At 44.9% G+C, this 16,475-nt stretch overlaps 1 protein-coding gene across 1 annotated transcript in view; it reads right to left on the reverse strand.

Moving 5' to 3' along the window:
• Positions 1-16,475, reverse strand: part of CEMIP (cell migration inducing hyaluronidase 1) — a 171,402-nt gene that overhangs the window by 43,425 nt on the left and 111,502 nt on the right. The window contains 4 exon segments of the mRNA XM_079123179.1: positions 118-327; positions 2,128-2,303; positions 14,629-14,820; positions 15,602-15,734. Coding sequence (XP_078979305.1) covers positions 118-327; positions 2,128-2,303; positions 14,629-14,820; positions 15,602-15,734 — 711 coding nt within the window.

Raw genomic sequence — 16,475 nt, forward strand, 5'->3', positions numbered from 1 at the left:
TTCCTGTCTGGTGGGTGAGCTGCTAGTAGTTGATAAAATCTGAGCTAAGGATGGTTCAACCTCCAGTGGCCCTAGAGTAAGTGTCTAGATCCAAACACTCTTGCAGGAGATACTCACCAACAGGCCATTGGAGCCATGGACTGTGACACAGCGTGAGAAGGTGTGGTGAATGGAAAGGTCCCTGATGTACGTGGGTGGGTCATAGCCTCCCTTTTCGTCCACGTCTCCAGCCAGGTGGAAGTGAATTGGGTACTGGCCTACCAGCTGCTGCCCCATGTACTTTAGCTCCACGCCCTCCATGTGTGCTGATTTAAACCCCAGTGCAAGCTGGGAGAGGAGAGGGAAAGGAAAGAGTGAGTCAGAAAAGGTCCTGAGGAGCTTCCTGACATACATCCCCAAAGTGCAAAGGTGTTCCCAGGGTGCTTTGTCAATCCCCACCTGGGTAAATAAGTCTGTGCATATTGGTTAGGATGCCTGCCCCTTCTTACAGAAAGGGACACAAGCAAGGCATTACTAATGATGGAGAATGTTGCAAGATGATGCACTGCTTGGATCTAAGAAGCCCAGAAGGGTTGCAAAATAGCTGGGGCTTGCTCTGCCTTTCCTTCCCTGCCTCCTAAGCCACCAAGTATTATGAAGAAGGGATAATCCTGAAGATAACCTGGGGAACCGGCAGATAACATGATATACTAGTTTGGGGAATGGAAGTTATGGAGGACCATAGGACAGTAACAGACTCCCCATGCCCATTATCTGAGACCTTCTCCCAAGAAAGGGTTGGGGATGCTGATACTGGAAACTTCATGGCTCCATTTTGGTGGCATGTGAGTAAGTAGTGGGTGCTCCACATGTTCTCTTCACAGTATGCTCAGAGCTGCTCCTTGTGAGCTCAGGGGAACGTGACCACACAGAGGCCCAGAGTTCCAGAAGCTCATTGAGAAAGCACAGTCTGAAAGTGATTTCTGTCAAAAGTTGGGCTCAGTCAACTTCCAGGGAAGGAAGATAATCCTGACATGCCTACAATTCATACAAAAAATAGGTGTCAACTGGAATGCAACTCCAGTGGTGGATCCCCTGGGGAGCTGTGTTGAGAATGATTCCGAGGACTAGTTGGGCTCAGTAGGCAAGAGTGTCCTGATTACTCAGGATCACTCTCAAGCACTGGAAAGGGGGTTGCAGCAGCTTGTGTAATAGACTTGCTGTTTCTGCTGTAATCTCACTAAACTTTTCTCAACTGCCCCCACCCAGTCCCCAGAAAATGATTGGAGATGCATAGAAGTAATGCTAAAAAGCACTATTATCATTTAATGACTAGGGGCCAGGCATGCTAGAAATCCTATAATATAGGCCTGCATGACACAGAATTGTCTCATGTAAAATGCCAGCAGGGTCCCTCCCTATTGCCAACTCAGAGTTTCACTTCATTAGCCTCTTCAGTTAGATCATCGAAAATCTTAATGCACATGACTTTACCTTCAAGAAAACTGTTTTCACAAAATTACATGATAATAAATGCTATCAGCATTGGCATCTATGGCCACAAGAAGAAATTCCCGAATTTTGTGCTATTTAATAGGCCTGGTAAAGGCATTTTGTTAGAGATGCAAAAGAAATTCCTCTTGACACTAGATCATGAGCTCCAAGGAAAAGCATCACTTTTGTTTATTGCACAGTGAGAACCCTGTAGCTCAGTAGGTCTGTTTGACCTTGGCTCTCTACCAGGAAATCACAGCTATAATGCTACCACTTCTAGCTCCACCCACTACTTATTGTTTTGTCTATACTGTAATGGATCTATTGTAACCATGACTTTTTAACTCTTTTAGGACATGACCAAGTTGAATAATGAATATGGGATGGAGGCAATAATGAGCAGGAAAAGCCATGTTCTCTGTGGCCTCTAGGAGAGAACCATTCCCAAGGTAACTCCAAAACCTTTCTGTTCTCCAGTACTGAAAGATGCAACATCACATCAGTTGACAAGAAATGAGACTTCTTCAATTCCCAGGAGGTGCACTTCCTTTGATCCTACTTTCTGTTCCTTTAATCCCTTCCCTCCAAAAGTTAGGCTGACACCTTGGAAATTCTCTTGGTGAGGCTGAGAGCCTCAGCCAGGCAGACCCATACCTTGATGTGGCCCCCAAAGGTATCGAAGTCAAAGAAGTTGCAGATGTGCTTGCTGTAGGGGTAGCACTTGTCCTCCATCTCTCCCATCACCACGATGTTCCGGCTCAGGAGCCCAACCTCTGCTCTCATGTCCACACCATCCATCTCCTCCCCGATATGTAGGTACAACGGCTTTCCTAGGGTGAAAGTGAGGAAAGGGGACCAGCAGGTACTGAGTGTATGCTTGCTGATTTCTGGGCCCCTGCTGGGTGCTCCCCTGATTGTAGTTTATTCATACCAGGCCCTGTGTGCATGGTGGTCCATCATGACCTCCAGACCCATTTTAGAGAAGAATGAAGCCCAGAGAGGTGAAGTCATGTGCCCAAATACAGAACCAGGATCAACAACTGCATGCTTAGTTCTGCCCATGGCTAATTTTTCCTTAACATTTATCCCCTCTTTTGCTTTTCAGTACTAGACTGCATTTTAGTGGGTACTTGGCTACCCATAGGAACTACATTTCCCAGACTCCCTGTAGTGAGGCATGACCACAGAATGTGAGCAGAAGTACCAAGTACAACTTCCGTGTTGCCCTCCACTTGCTGGAAGGTACATGGGCCCTGATGGGCCATCATCACCCAAACTGATAAGAACCATGCCCTAGAGATGGCAGAACAAAAGAGAAGAAACCCTGTCTCTGGGTAATCCTACAAAGTTCATGTCCTAGAATGCCCTACCAGTTGGAATTCTTAAGAAGATAGAAAAACTCTTCTTAAATCTCCTGCTGTAGAGCAGTGTGAATCTGTGTCCTGCCTTCCTCAACCTCATGTGAGTGTGGACCTATAGCCTGATGCTCTAGAAAGAGACAGCTCCCAGCTTCTGTGCCTACCATGTTGGGGTGCCACAGTGGCACTGCATGTAACAGTGGAGATCTTCCACTCTACTCTGTACTGACCTAGTCTTCTTCCCTCGAGTCTTGGAGGGGTCACTTTTTCCCTCTGTTGCTGACCCTAGCCCTACCTCCTCTCACAGTCTGAAGACCCTTAACTCCCATAGGTCACCTTTTCCAGTAGCTTCATCATTTCTTCCCCTATTTGGGTTTCATATGTTCTGCTCTCCAATTTGTCTAGGCCTTCCTGTTAGTTAAAAAACTAACAGACAGGAATGGTGATGTGGCTCAGTGACAGAGAACTTGCATCACATGCACAAGACCCTGGGTTCAATCCCTAGTACTGCAATCAACACCACTACCACCACCACCACCAACAACAAACAACAAAGAGACAAAAGACCACTCACTAATATCCTTCCAATGATTGTCAGTCTCTGTTCTACTAAGGCCAGAGTCCTTGAACTTATGGTCTGTATCTCCTCCACAGCTTTCTCTTTACTTTCTCCCTCCTACCACACCACTCAATCTCTTGCCAAATATGCTGTTTCCCTTCATCTCCTTTTCCTTCATCTGTGTGTGCTGAAAATGTGCCTTCACTCATTATGTAGCATCGTCCTATATAGAGGACATCTATAGAAACTTAAATTGAGCATTTTTATAGCTGTCTATAAAATTTTATAGGTCTTGCAGAGTGGCAACAGTTCAAACTTTGGAAGTGTCTTCAATTTGCAGCCCCAAATTCTGCCTCCACAACAATCCCAAATTCTTTTCTGGAATAAAGAGATGTTTAGCCTGGCTCTAAATTTGGCCCATCACTAAGGATTGCTGACCTGGCTTGTAGACACTTCATCTTCCATCTGAGGATGTAATTACAAAGAGTAACAAGCTCCCATGTGAAGTCTCAGCCTGAACCACACCACCTACACCTCTTGGCTTTCACTGTGACCTTGACTTGAACCATGTAGCACTTGCCTCAGCCCCAAGAAACTGCCAGTGCCCACATGTAAAAGCCATGGTTATAATTAGCCTTGAACAGCACCCACCGTGATGATTTTCCTCTGCTCCCTCAACCACAGGGAGAGCTGAGCCCTGCCCACTCCTTCACCTGGCACACATCTTGTGTGCCTGCAGTATTGCTAAGGATGTGGATGGTTTTAGAGTTCTGCAGACTCAGTGAGATGGTGGTTTCTTTGAAGCATTTTAGTTCAAGATGTGAAATGGATGCATGATGAAGCTGAGAAAATATTTCCATGACAGTTGGTATTAGTTTCCTATCACTACTGTAATAAATTATCATAGATTTAATAGCTTAAAACAACACAGATTTGTTCTCTTGTAGTTCTTAAGGTCAGAAGTCTAAAATGAGTCTGTGGGGCCAAAACCAATGTGTTGGCAGGACTGGTTGTTCATGGAGGCTGCAGGGGAGAATCTGTTCTGTCTTTTTTATATTCTGGTGGCTGTCTGTATTCCTTCTTCACATGCATATCACTTCTGTATCTGCTTCTGTCATCACATCACTTTCTCCCCTCTGACCCTCCTTTGTCACTCTTACATAAGGATGCTTATAATTACATTGGGCTACCAAGATAATCCAGGATAATCTCCTCCAGAAAGCCTTCATGTGATCCACTGGCAAAGTTCCTTGTGCTGTGTGAGGTGACATTCATAGGTACAGAGGATTAAGAAGAGGACATTTCTGAGGACCATTATTTGGCCTACCACAGAGTCCTTATTAAAAAAGAGTCTCAGGCCAAATGCAGTAGTACATGCCTGTAATCCCAGCAACTCCTAAAGTTGAAACAGGAGGATCACAAATTCAATGCTGGCCTCAGCTATTTAGTGAGATCCTAAACATCTTAGTGAAACCCTGTCTCAAAATTTAAAAAAATAATAATTAAAAGGTCTGGGGTTACAGCTCAGTAGTAAAGTGACCCTGGGTTCAATCCCAAGTACCAATCAATCAATCAATCCATCAATCTCAGGCATTAAGCCAAATTTCCTTTACTGTAATAAATACCTAAGATACTTGTCTTAGAATGAGGAAAGGTTTGTTTTAGCTCACAGTCACAGAGGTTTCAGTCCAAGACTGATTAGCCCTGTTGATTTGGGGCTGTGTTAGCACCATGCATCATGGTGGCAGTGTGTAGCAAGGAAAACTGACCAGGAGTGAAACAGAGAAAGGAAGCTACCAGAGTTCCACAATTCCCTTTGAAGTCATGGCCCCAGTTTCCTAAAACCTCTCATTAGGCCCCAACTCCTAAGGGGTCCATCACCTCCCAAGAGCATGAAGTTGAGGACCAAGTCTTCAACATATGAGCCTTTTAGGGACATTAAAGATCCACACTACAACAGGCAATTTAAAAATTAGCTTCACAAAGAATCTATTTATTCTATCCCCTGAAACATCTGAGGTCAAAGGTCTGTGCTCTACCAAAGGGGTCAGGAGAGGAGACCATACATGGGGGCTGGCAGGCCTTCTGTTCCATCAGAGCTCTGACCTCAACAGAGGAAAGAATTTGAAACAGTTTAGAATGCTGGTCCCCATGCCGCCAGTGCACCCCACTGCTGCTTCTGGTTTGGGTCATCAGTCAGGTATCTTTAGTTTTAAGGTCCCGGTGCAGGGTTCCCTCTGGGCACTCCTGTGAAAGTCAGTCCTTCTTTCCTGGCTCACCCCTCCCTGTGGGTTCTGTGACTTCACAAGCACATCATTTACAGGACCTTCCCAGGCATGGGGACAGAGTCTCTTCCAGAATGAGCTCTGCACTGGTTCTGAATGACCACCAGCTTGGAGGAACCAGAAAAAGGCTGTGCCTGGAGCATGTCTGATGGCTGATGAGGAGAGAGAGAATGAATTGAAAATCACTTACATTTAATCATGGACAATCAAAATCAGAGCTTTCTACCATTCTGAAGCCAATTTCCTAGTTTCCAATTTGAGGAAATAAAAGGTCAGATGGTGCTCAGACCCTGTGGTCTGCTGGGGAGTCCAGAAGAAAATGTGTGGGACATGAGTGACATCAGGGGGCTGTTCTCCTAACTACTAAACCTAACTACTGGCTCTGGAGCTGAGTGAGTGCTGTGAGTCTAGACCCTTCCCAGGAAAGCCACCCTTGGCATAAAGCTTCCATTCTATGACCAGAAGTCCATAGCCCTGAGAGGCGAGACCTCTCTTTCTAGAACCTCTTTACTCCATGCACCTTTGACTCTGACTTTGAGGACTGAACAATTCATCTTATCTCCAAGTAGAGGTCCTCTCTTATGGTGGCCATAGAAGTGTGTTGTTGTGATCTCTCTTTAAGAATACCTCCTGCAAAAAGTGTGGTGAGCAGACAGTCTCTGGCTGCCACACCTTTGGGATCAGCTAGTTTTTCCCAGGGTCATGGCTTCCTTGAGCTCTGCCCAATTACTGTGCATAGCAGAGGTACTTGAGTCATTCATTCAGACACTGCTAGAGGTACCTCTGCCTGGCAGTCTAAGCTCCAGAGCTCCCTGTTGGACTGCCCTGGCTTTCTCAGAACTGTCTCACAGTCTAGAGCCCTTCCTTCCCTCTCTCTCCTTTCCCAGGTGTCATAACTGCATTGTGTTCTGAAGTCTCCCTGCTCCTTCTTCCCTTGAACTTATGTGCATCCCCCCAATAAATCTCTTACACATCAAATTCTGTCTGAAAATACCTTTCTCCTCTCTCTCTCTCTCTCTCTCTCTCTCTCTCTCATCTTGTCAGTGAAGATCTTGGGTCCTCAGACCGAAGAATTTTCAGCACCCTCTTCTCCTCTGTCTTCTCCTCTGGTCTCCCAAATTACCCCAGTTCAAAACAGCCCTTTCAGATAAATAAGACAGTAAAAATTGGTCCTACTTATTACAGAGCTGGGGCATCTTTTCTTTGAGCTTCTGGGATCCTGGTATTCTAAACACCATGGCTCCACTCATGCAGGATCCAGAGTTTATTTTCTTTATTAGTGGACACTCCAAAGAACAACTTGACTGGCAATGCTCAGAGAAACTCCCAGAGACTTTCTCAACTAAGTGAGGCGACTTTGGGCTGTTCTTGAGGTACACAGAAAGAACTGATTGCCAATGCCCTAAAAGCAGCCCAACAACTGACCAAAGCAAAGAATGAGCTCCAGGGGCTGGGTCCTGAGAGGCACAGCGTAAGAGCATATTTGCTAGAGGGATGACACGCAAAGGGCTGAGTGTGTAGAGGGAACAGGTTGCACGGAGAACCACAGGCTCAATCGTGCTGGCCAGGGACATGGGCAGGAGGTTTCCCACATAGCTCTGAGATCACCTCCCTGCCTACAAGCCTAAGAGATTGGTAGAGTAAAACCTCCTGCTACTTGTGAGTTTGTCTCCCAAACACCAGCTTCTCCTCCAGCCTGACCGGATGGCATCCTTCCTTGAGTGTGCCTTTGCTGTTTCACATCTCAAAGCTTTCATCCACGTGGCTCCCTCTACCTGGGCCAGCCTTTCTTTGTCTTGTGGGAGAATGTGAAGGGGAAGTTTGTGGCTCTGGAGCTAGGCTGTGAGATAGCTCATAGCCGTGTTTCTGAGCATGTGATTTAAGCTTCCTGAACCCTGGACTCTTCATCTATAAAATGGAGATAAAAATAGCACATATTTCAAAAGGTAGCTACAATTGTTAAGTGAGTTAATCCACAGAAAGTGCTTAAAACGGCCTCTGGCACATGGTAGGAGGCCAGTATGACAAAAATGACACAAGCAGCTGTCTCCGGCATTGTCCCCACGTTAAGGTTGAAAACAAGGCCTCCAACCACTAGTGTCAGGTCTTAATGGCAGGAGTTGATGGGCAGTAGATTCGATAGTTTTTTTGTTCCATAGGGGAAGCTGGCCAGGATGTAGGAGTGACTTACAGGTAGATGGAGTGACTGTGTTTATCTGACTCCCATGAGGACCAAGAGTTGCACAAATAATTTGGTCACACAGCTTCTTTCCTCACCACAGAGGTTCTTATCAGGACCTTTGTATAACCATTTCTGTCACTTGCAGCAGCCATTTTATCTGTCCCACTGTTATATTCACAGGCCACTCCCAGTCTGCTATCTCAGGGAAGCCATGTGCCTGGCTTCCCATCATCCCAACTTATCTGGCCTCCACCCATCCTTTTCTTCTGAAAGCACTGATACCTGAAGGCTGACGAGGAAAAAGCAAATACAGTCAAGTCAGAATTTGTCCCAAATAATCCAGGAGGTTCATGAGCAACCTGGGCAAATGGGGAGGAGACCTGGGGAACAAAGCTTTATAACATTGGCTTTTCCTGTATTAACTGACAGGTGTGACAGGTGCCCCATTCCACAACCCCCAAGCCTTCCCATAGGGCAGGCACAGAAATAGGCGCTCTGAGGTTGAGAGGTAAACAGACATCAAGCACCTTCCAGTAGGAGAAGCAGATGCATGTACAGACTGAATAGACTTGGTGGGACCCAGTGAATCTAGGGGATCAGATGAGGTCTGCTCCTCCCAGACAACTGGGTGCAAGGATGATCTCAGAGGGACTCAGGCAGGAGGGTCCCAGAGAGGCAAAGTTAACCCACAGCGTGCCCAGGGACTCTCTGTAGTCATTCTCAGAGAGAGACAATCAGAATAGGAGCCTTTATGGAGGAAGGACAAAGTAGCACACACCTGAGTTTGAATCCTGGTTCCAGTGTTGACTTACTTGGTCTACAGCCCACGAGCACCCATGATGATGTAGCCACTGAACCTGTGGCTACTGAGAACTTGGAAACCTGGCTACTGTGACTGAGGAGAAGAATTTTAAATTTAACTTAACTTTGATTGAATTTGGGTAGTCACATGTGGCTGGTGGCCACCACACTAGAAAATAAGTCTAGACGTTTTTTTTCCATGGCCCTGTGTTTCCCCATCTAGGCCGTAACAAAAACGGTAGCCCTCACAGTATCAGGTTTTCATGAAGAGTGAACAAGATGGTTCATATACAGTATTTGGAACAGCATAATCAATAGGTGCTCATTCTAATTAGTAGTAGTATTATGAAAAGGTGTGGGGGGTGTTTATAGGCAAAGTGGGAAGTGGCAATGAAAACAGGGCAGAAAATTGAGGAGGTTTTAATACTGCCACAGCCATGGTGGGGGTGTTGGAAGTCACACTGTGGTTAGTAAAACTTTGAGATATATTTTTAGAAGATTCACACATTTTTTATGACTTTGTTACCCCCATCTGTTTTCCATAAGAAAACCCTTAAAATGAATTAAAGGGCTGTTTACTGGAATTCGGGGGCTGTGAGAAAGGAGGATCCAGGAAGGATATATCCCTCTCTGTGGCCTGGAAAGGTCTAAGCATTGGGAGGGCAAACAGGTCTGGAAAACACAGGAGCAGGTGGAGTCCTTGCTCTGAGTGAAGTGGGGTAGACAGCCAGAGAACGAGCTTAGAGCTGAAAAGGAGCAACATGAGCCTGCCCAGGACAGCCAGATGGCAGACACACCCCTACCTGGGCCTTTGTGGCACTGTTCACAAGTCGATTCCATGGGGACCTCAAAGCTTCCGAGGAAAGCGGATGGTCTGCCCTTATGAGGTAGGCTGGTTGTGGGGCTGGTAGAGATCAGATACAGGTAGGTTTGTAAAAGGGGTCTAGAAGGTCCTGAAGGGAGTCCACTTGTCTTTTCCTCCTTGGTACTCAGGCCTAGAGTAGCCTCCTGTCACTCTCAATCCAGCCTTAAGGGGCCTCAAAAGGCAACTGGCCCTGTTGGTCAAACACTGTCAAGAAGAGCACCACTCAGCATCAATACCCAAACCCCTCTGTAGGATAAGCCAGACATGCTCCAATATCTCATGGGTTCCTCAATATCAGGGTTATTTTTGGCACCCACTGCTACTAAGAGTGAGATCTCCCTGCCAACTCTCAGGGTGACCAACAGGGGTGCAGATCAAGGCTTGTCTGAACACACCCAGAGAACCTCTCCCAGGGCCTCCATGGTGGCCAGGGCTCAAAGTCAGGCTTTTCACCCTCCTAGATAGCCACAGATGCTGTCCAGAGCCATGAGCAATGGTATCAGCTCAACAGTCTGAATGCCACTCCCGTTGAGTCGGAGGAACATCTGACATCCCAGAAGGCTGTCCACAAAGCATAGTCCCTCAGTGACATAGAAGTCATTGGTGAAGACCCTAGGGGTCTAACAATCATTAGGAACTTGCTTCTCTGAGTGCCTTCCTATAGATGCAGACATGGGAAGGCCTTCCTTGCTATGGGACATTCATCGGGCTCCTGGCCTTCCATGACTTCCTGTGATCTCTTCTTGCTCTGCAGCCCTGTGAGGTCTCATGCTCTCTGCTCCAACTGCTGTGGTCCTCCTTATAATGGAATGCTCCCCACTTCCTGGCAAAAGTCTTGTACTGTGTTCCTTTTGTCAGGACTCTTTCCTAGATACCTTCTACTCTTCCTCCAGCCCTCAGCTCAGTCTAATTCTTATGGGAAGGCTCCCAGGATTGCCCTGACTTTGTCAAATGCCTCTCTCCTAACTAATAGCATCTCCCATATTCTACTTTTATAATAGTTAGCATGGTTGGAGGTCTTTCTTTTTATTGGAATGATTTCTTGATGGATGTCTATTTTCCCTGCTGGTCTGCAGCTTCCCCAAGGGCCAAGAACATGTCCATATTGTTCACCATGGCATCTGAAAGTGTGGTACATAATAAGAGCTCTTCAACTGCTTGCTGAGTGAAAGATGAAATGCTCTTTCCCACTTCCTCTGTGTCCCTGTGGAGGAAGAGCTAGGGCACCTGCTCAGCCTAGGGACAGAGGAAGGATGTGGCAGACACAATCACAAATTGGCATCCATGTCTTGAGGCCTCAAGACAAACAGAGAAATGACTGCAGGCCTGTGACAGCCCTTCCAAGTTGGTTATAATAATGACAGAAATAGTTTGATTACTGTTATGACTTGTGTCTAGAATGTCATTCCCACAAAAGCTCATGTGTTGAAGGCATGGTCCCCAAGGCAGCAAGGTTCAGAGGTGGGGCTTTTAGGCAATGATTGGATCAGGAGGGCTTTGACCACTTCAGTGGTCATTAATCTACTTGAATGGATCACTGGAAAGTGGAACCTAGTTAGAGGAAGTAGGTCCCTGGGGGCGTGTGCGAAGGGTTTAGCTAGTCCCTGCCCCCTATTCTCTGTTTCTCGGTTGCCATAAGCATAGCAGCTTTCCTTCACCATGCCCTTGTGCCATGATGTTTCTGCCTTGGACCTGGTTAATCATGGACTGAATCTCTAAAATCATGAGCCAAAATACACCTTTCCTCCTCTAAATTGTTTTTGTCAGGTGACACAAAGCTGCCTAAGCACTTTCTTCTCTCTACATGTCTTCTACCTGCATGCCCTCAAATAGAAAAAAAGGGATAAAATGCAAAATATACAAAGTCCAACTGTTAGCCTGCCAGTCATGCCCGCCCCTTCCTCCCTTCCCATCTTTAAGTTTAGTTGTCAAAAGGCTGCACCTATTATTAATAATAACTGCAGCTAGCACTTATCACCCACTTAGTATATGCCAGACTCTATTTTAAGTGCCTCAAGTATATAAACTTAAATATTCACAATAATCTCATAAAGTAATTATGATCATTATCTCCATTTTACAGATGAGCAAACTAATGTTGCATGGCTAATAACTGGCATTCCCGAAATTCTAATCGTGGATACCTGGTTCCAGAGTCTGTGCTTATTATGCTAGTCTGTATTTAAAGCAAAAACAAACAAAAATGTCTTTACAGAATGTGACCAACATCATGTTCCCATCAATAGTCACACAGAGAGCATCTCTTGTATAAACTGCTTCTGGAACTCTTGTTCACATCACTGCGCAGTATCAATCTCGGGACAATCCCTGTGGAAAATTCCTCAGAGGCCAGAGTTAAGAGAAAGGTGCCCTCTTGGTTTTCAAGTCCTTTTCCTTTTATTGGATAATGATAGTTAAGTAACTTATAGGTTTCTCTGCTTTGGATACTAGGAAGGTCAGAGGTCAATTTTATAGCCTACTACAGAATCTTCTGCTAATTTCAGTTTTCCCCACTTTTGCTGAATTTGTTCTCCTTCCACCAGTCTTTTATTACTTAGACTTGTGTCTCTCATTCTTTTTTTCTTCCTGGTTGTCAAATTCACTTGGACTTGTGTTTATATTAAGATGTCCAAGAGCCTTTCTCAAAGAACGTAGGTTTCAAATGAATTCTCATCTTGTCCAAGAACAAATGTGTAGTTAGCTCAGCTTCCACCCACTAGTTGCTGCTTCCTTCCCTCTCTCTGGCCACACTTGCCAAGTTACTATCTCCCTCAAAATAATTACAACCTCCCTTTGGCATGTTCTAGGATTTGTGCCCTGGGGTCACAGCCATAGTGTTTGTGGACAGCTTTAGTCATATGACACCTAGGTCCATTTCAGCCAAAAATAAAATAAGAAATTGAACTTCATCACTCTTTCTTACCTTAAAAAAATATATTCCCCCAAATTCTGTGGCAAGCACATCTCAACCAGTCAAAAAGACTGTTGAATTCAGTTTCTGTAGGCTTATTTCCAAAATAATACTTTGAATATACTAGATATGCCTTCTTGATCCACAGTCTTCCTCCTATCCCAAATTCAAATACTTCTTCTGCTACTGTGCTCTGATTCTGTATCATCTGATATTTTTAATGCCCAATATTGATTCCCCTCTCTTCTGGTAGCACATCCTACTTTTCCTTTGGGGAAAAACCTTGCCTCAACTTGGTGCCATCTGAAAAGGGTTGTCAGTAAAGATTTTTGCCTCTCTTAGCCACAGGATGAGCACACCAGCCTCCAGCCCCTCAGGCACTCTCTTCTTGGAAGGTGACTATTGAGCACAGCATCTCAGAAACTAAGCATGTTCCTGAAGACAGTGGTGCCCTGGAGATGCTTCTCTCTGGCTTCTTCTACCCAAGTCCCTGATTCCTTGTCCTTTTGCTGTGCAGTTGTTTAGATTCTAGTTTGGTTCTCTGAGTCAAATAAGTTCTCAGTCAATTTCTTTTTCTGTTTCGCTTCAAGTTGAATTCTGTTGCTTAAAACCAAAGAACCCTAATAGATAACCAACTCCCCCCACTAAGAATAACTGACCAAGATTATATTTAGGTCTCTTTTTACCTCTAATAATCTTTGACTCCAGTAATATAAATTGATTAATCTCACACAACAGAAATTGTAGGACATCTAAGTCAAGATTTAGGAAAAGAAAAAGGAAACCCCAAAAGTTTTAGAAAGAAGAGATTTAAAATTTGTGGTAAGTTCAGTTTATGGCAAGATTCACCCCTTGCCCTCAACCTCAAGGGGAGAAACATGCTTCTCCAATACTCTTGTGATGACCTTGACCACGTGATTTGCTTTGACTAGGGGATTGGGCTTGGAGAATGTGCCAATTCTGAGCCTAGGTCTTAAGAGTCCAATCACCTCTCTAGGAGGGTCTCAGCCTTCCCCATGTCCTGGGAAGAATGAAGGTTATATGGAGTCAATCTGAACCCAACTCTCAGGCTGGAGTTAGACATAGTCTAAAGGAGTTGAACCTTAGTGTCCTCCAGAGGCCCATAAGTGAAAGGCTTGGTCACCAACCTATAATACAATTGGGAGTGGTAGAACCTTTACAAAGTGTAGCCTAGTGGAAAGAAGTCAGGTTATTGGGGACCTGCCCTTAGAGAGGATATTCAGATCCTGGCCCTTTTCTCTGTCTCTTTGTCTCTCTGTCTCTCTCTCTCTTTCTCTCTCTCTGCTGACTGGATGCCCAAGAGATGTGAGCAGCTTCCTGCACCATGTCTCCTGCCAAGATGTGCTCCCATACTGCAGACCTAAAAGCAATGGGGCCAACTGACCATGGACTGAAAACACAAAAACTATGAGCCACAATACACAATAGCTAAGGAATGGAACCAACCTAGGTGCCCTTCAACAGATGAATGAATAAAGAAAAAGTACTCTAAATACACAATGGAATATTACTCAGCTATGAAGAAGAGTGAAATTATGGCATTTACCAGTAAATGGATGAAACTGGAGACCATCATGCTCAGTTAAATAAGCCAATCCCAAAAAAACAAGGCTGAATGTTCTCTCTGATATGTGGATGTTGACACATAATAAGGGTGAGGAAGGGAAGAATAGAAGTTCATTGTATTAGACAAAGAAGAATGAAGGGAAGGAGGAGTAAGGGAGTAGGAAAGACAGTAGAATGAATCAGACATAACTTCCCTAAGTTCATATATGACTCCATGACTCCACATCATGTACAACCACAAGAACAGGATACTAATTATAATAAGTTATATTCCATATATGTATAATATGTCAAAATATACTCTAGTGTCATATATATCTAAAAAGAACAAATTAAAAAAAAACTATGAGCCCAAATAGAATCTTCCTCTTTTTAAGCTAATTTATTTCAGGTATTTTTTATGGTAACAGAAAGCTGACTAACACACCTAGACTACCTACAAATGCATGAATAAGAAATAAATGCTTGTAATGAGATTCTAAGATTTTTTTTGTTATGTAGCTTTATTATGGCCATAACTGATCAATACAGATTTGCTGTGATTTCTTTTGACTTTAAGCCTGGCAGTGTTCAGGCTTTAGCCTAGGAGGGGTACACGAAAGCCTACCTGCCACTTTGACTTGATTGGCGGTGCATGTTTTGCAGGGAAGCACCTGGAACTCTTCCGCCTGGTACATGGAGTAATCAGTACTGGCAACAACCAGGGTGTCTCCAGGTTTCCATGACCGCACATCGTCCTCCAAGTTCAGGATGGTGCTGTTCACATTGGTGTCGATGGTGACTGTGAGTTTGGGCCTCACTGTAACCCAAAACAGGAAGGATTGAGCTCTCGGCAAACGTTGGCTATCCATCTGTTTCCTTCCCCTCCCTATATAAGTAAATGCCAGGTTTGCCTATCCAAAACCCAAATCACCAGGCTGATTCCATCCCAGTTTTGGTACAGGTTTTTGAAGTCAACAAAAACTCAACCAGAAAAGAACCATTCATTAGCTCTGGGCAGGGGAATTTTCCACTAACCTCTTAGCTGGAGTTAAATGTGGACACCTCACCACACCCACTTCACTCAAGATGTAAAACAAATATAGCTCCTCTCAGCTATTGTTTACAGTAGCCCTGAGTCTCTCCCCTACAGAAGTCTCATCCTTAATGACTGCCTTCTGCAGAAGATCAAGTTCATCCCAGAACAAACTGGCCATTGCCAATCACTTCTAACAAGCACCTCGGGAACTGGGTTTGAAATCATGGCACCCAAAGATGCAAAGAGCTACACATCTCTGCAGGGGAGAGCTGTAGAAGATTTGCTCTGTCCATCTGTATCCTGTACATTTGTGGACCAGGCCCATCACCCTCCCCTTACTGAAAGGGTTATGGGTAGGGTGAGGCTCTGCTGTCTGCTGCCAACTCTGAGGCCCCTCTCACTGCTCCTGTGTCATACTAACACTCTGCATCAGGTGCATAACAAAAGCACCATGTCACTGTGATCCCTGGAGGCAATTGATCCAGACATCCAAATTCACAAATTCAAGGAACGAGTCTTGGTTGCATTTCTGTCCCCAACAAGGAAACACAGAGCTGCTTACCAGGCTTCCCACAGAGGAACCGCACACGGTAGCTCTGGCAGGCTTGGCCCTGGTGGTAACAAGCAAACCTATAATCCTGGCCTCTTTTGTAGACAACCTCGACGCTTAGGTTAACTCCATCCATTGTAGTGGCCTGGGAATGGCATGGAAATTACAGAGCAAAGTCATTTTTTTTTTATAAAAAAGGAAGGTGATGATTAATGTTCTCAACATATACTTACAAGTCTAAAATTGTCCCTGCTGCAAAACTATTTACAGTGCCTGAGATTATTATCCTGACAATTATCTGCATGAGTTTTGTTATAAGAAAGACACCATGAAGTCTCCAAATGGATAAATGCCTAGCGTCCTATAGTACTAGAAACCCAAACTAGTGAGTTAACTGCTCATCAGTGGTGAACATTCATGGAGTATCTATAACAAGCAGGCTCTCAGGACTGAGGTTGGCTTCTTCTTACAGCATATACAACCAGCAGCAGCACCATGCAGAGGGGTGGACTTTTATTTCCTGAGTACTCCCTGTGTTCAATCCACTGATGCCCAAACGCCCAAACATAATGCCCCATCACACACAGGGAGTCTTTCCTTTTTTTTTTTTTTTTTTTTTTTTTTTTTAGGTGCTGGGAATTGCTTTACCACTGAGTTACATCCCTAGTCCTTTTTATTTTTTTTTTATTTTGAGATAGGGTCTTTCTAAGTTGCCCGGGCTGGCCTAGAACTTGTAATCCTCCTGCCTCAGCCTCCCGAATCACTGGGATTACAGGTGTACACCACCATACCTGGCATGCGGGGAGTGGGAAATCCTAAAAATCCTCATGTGCAGTCTCCATCCTCAGTGTCTGATTTGATTGTGTCTGTGCTGCAGCAGACACAA

This window comes from Sciurus vulgaris, assembly GCF_902686455.1.
Source record: "Sciurus vulgaris genome assembly, chromosome: 2".
NCBI lineage: Eukaryota > Metazoa > Chordata > Mammalia > Rodentia > Sciuridae > Sciurus > Sciurus vulgaris.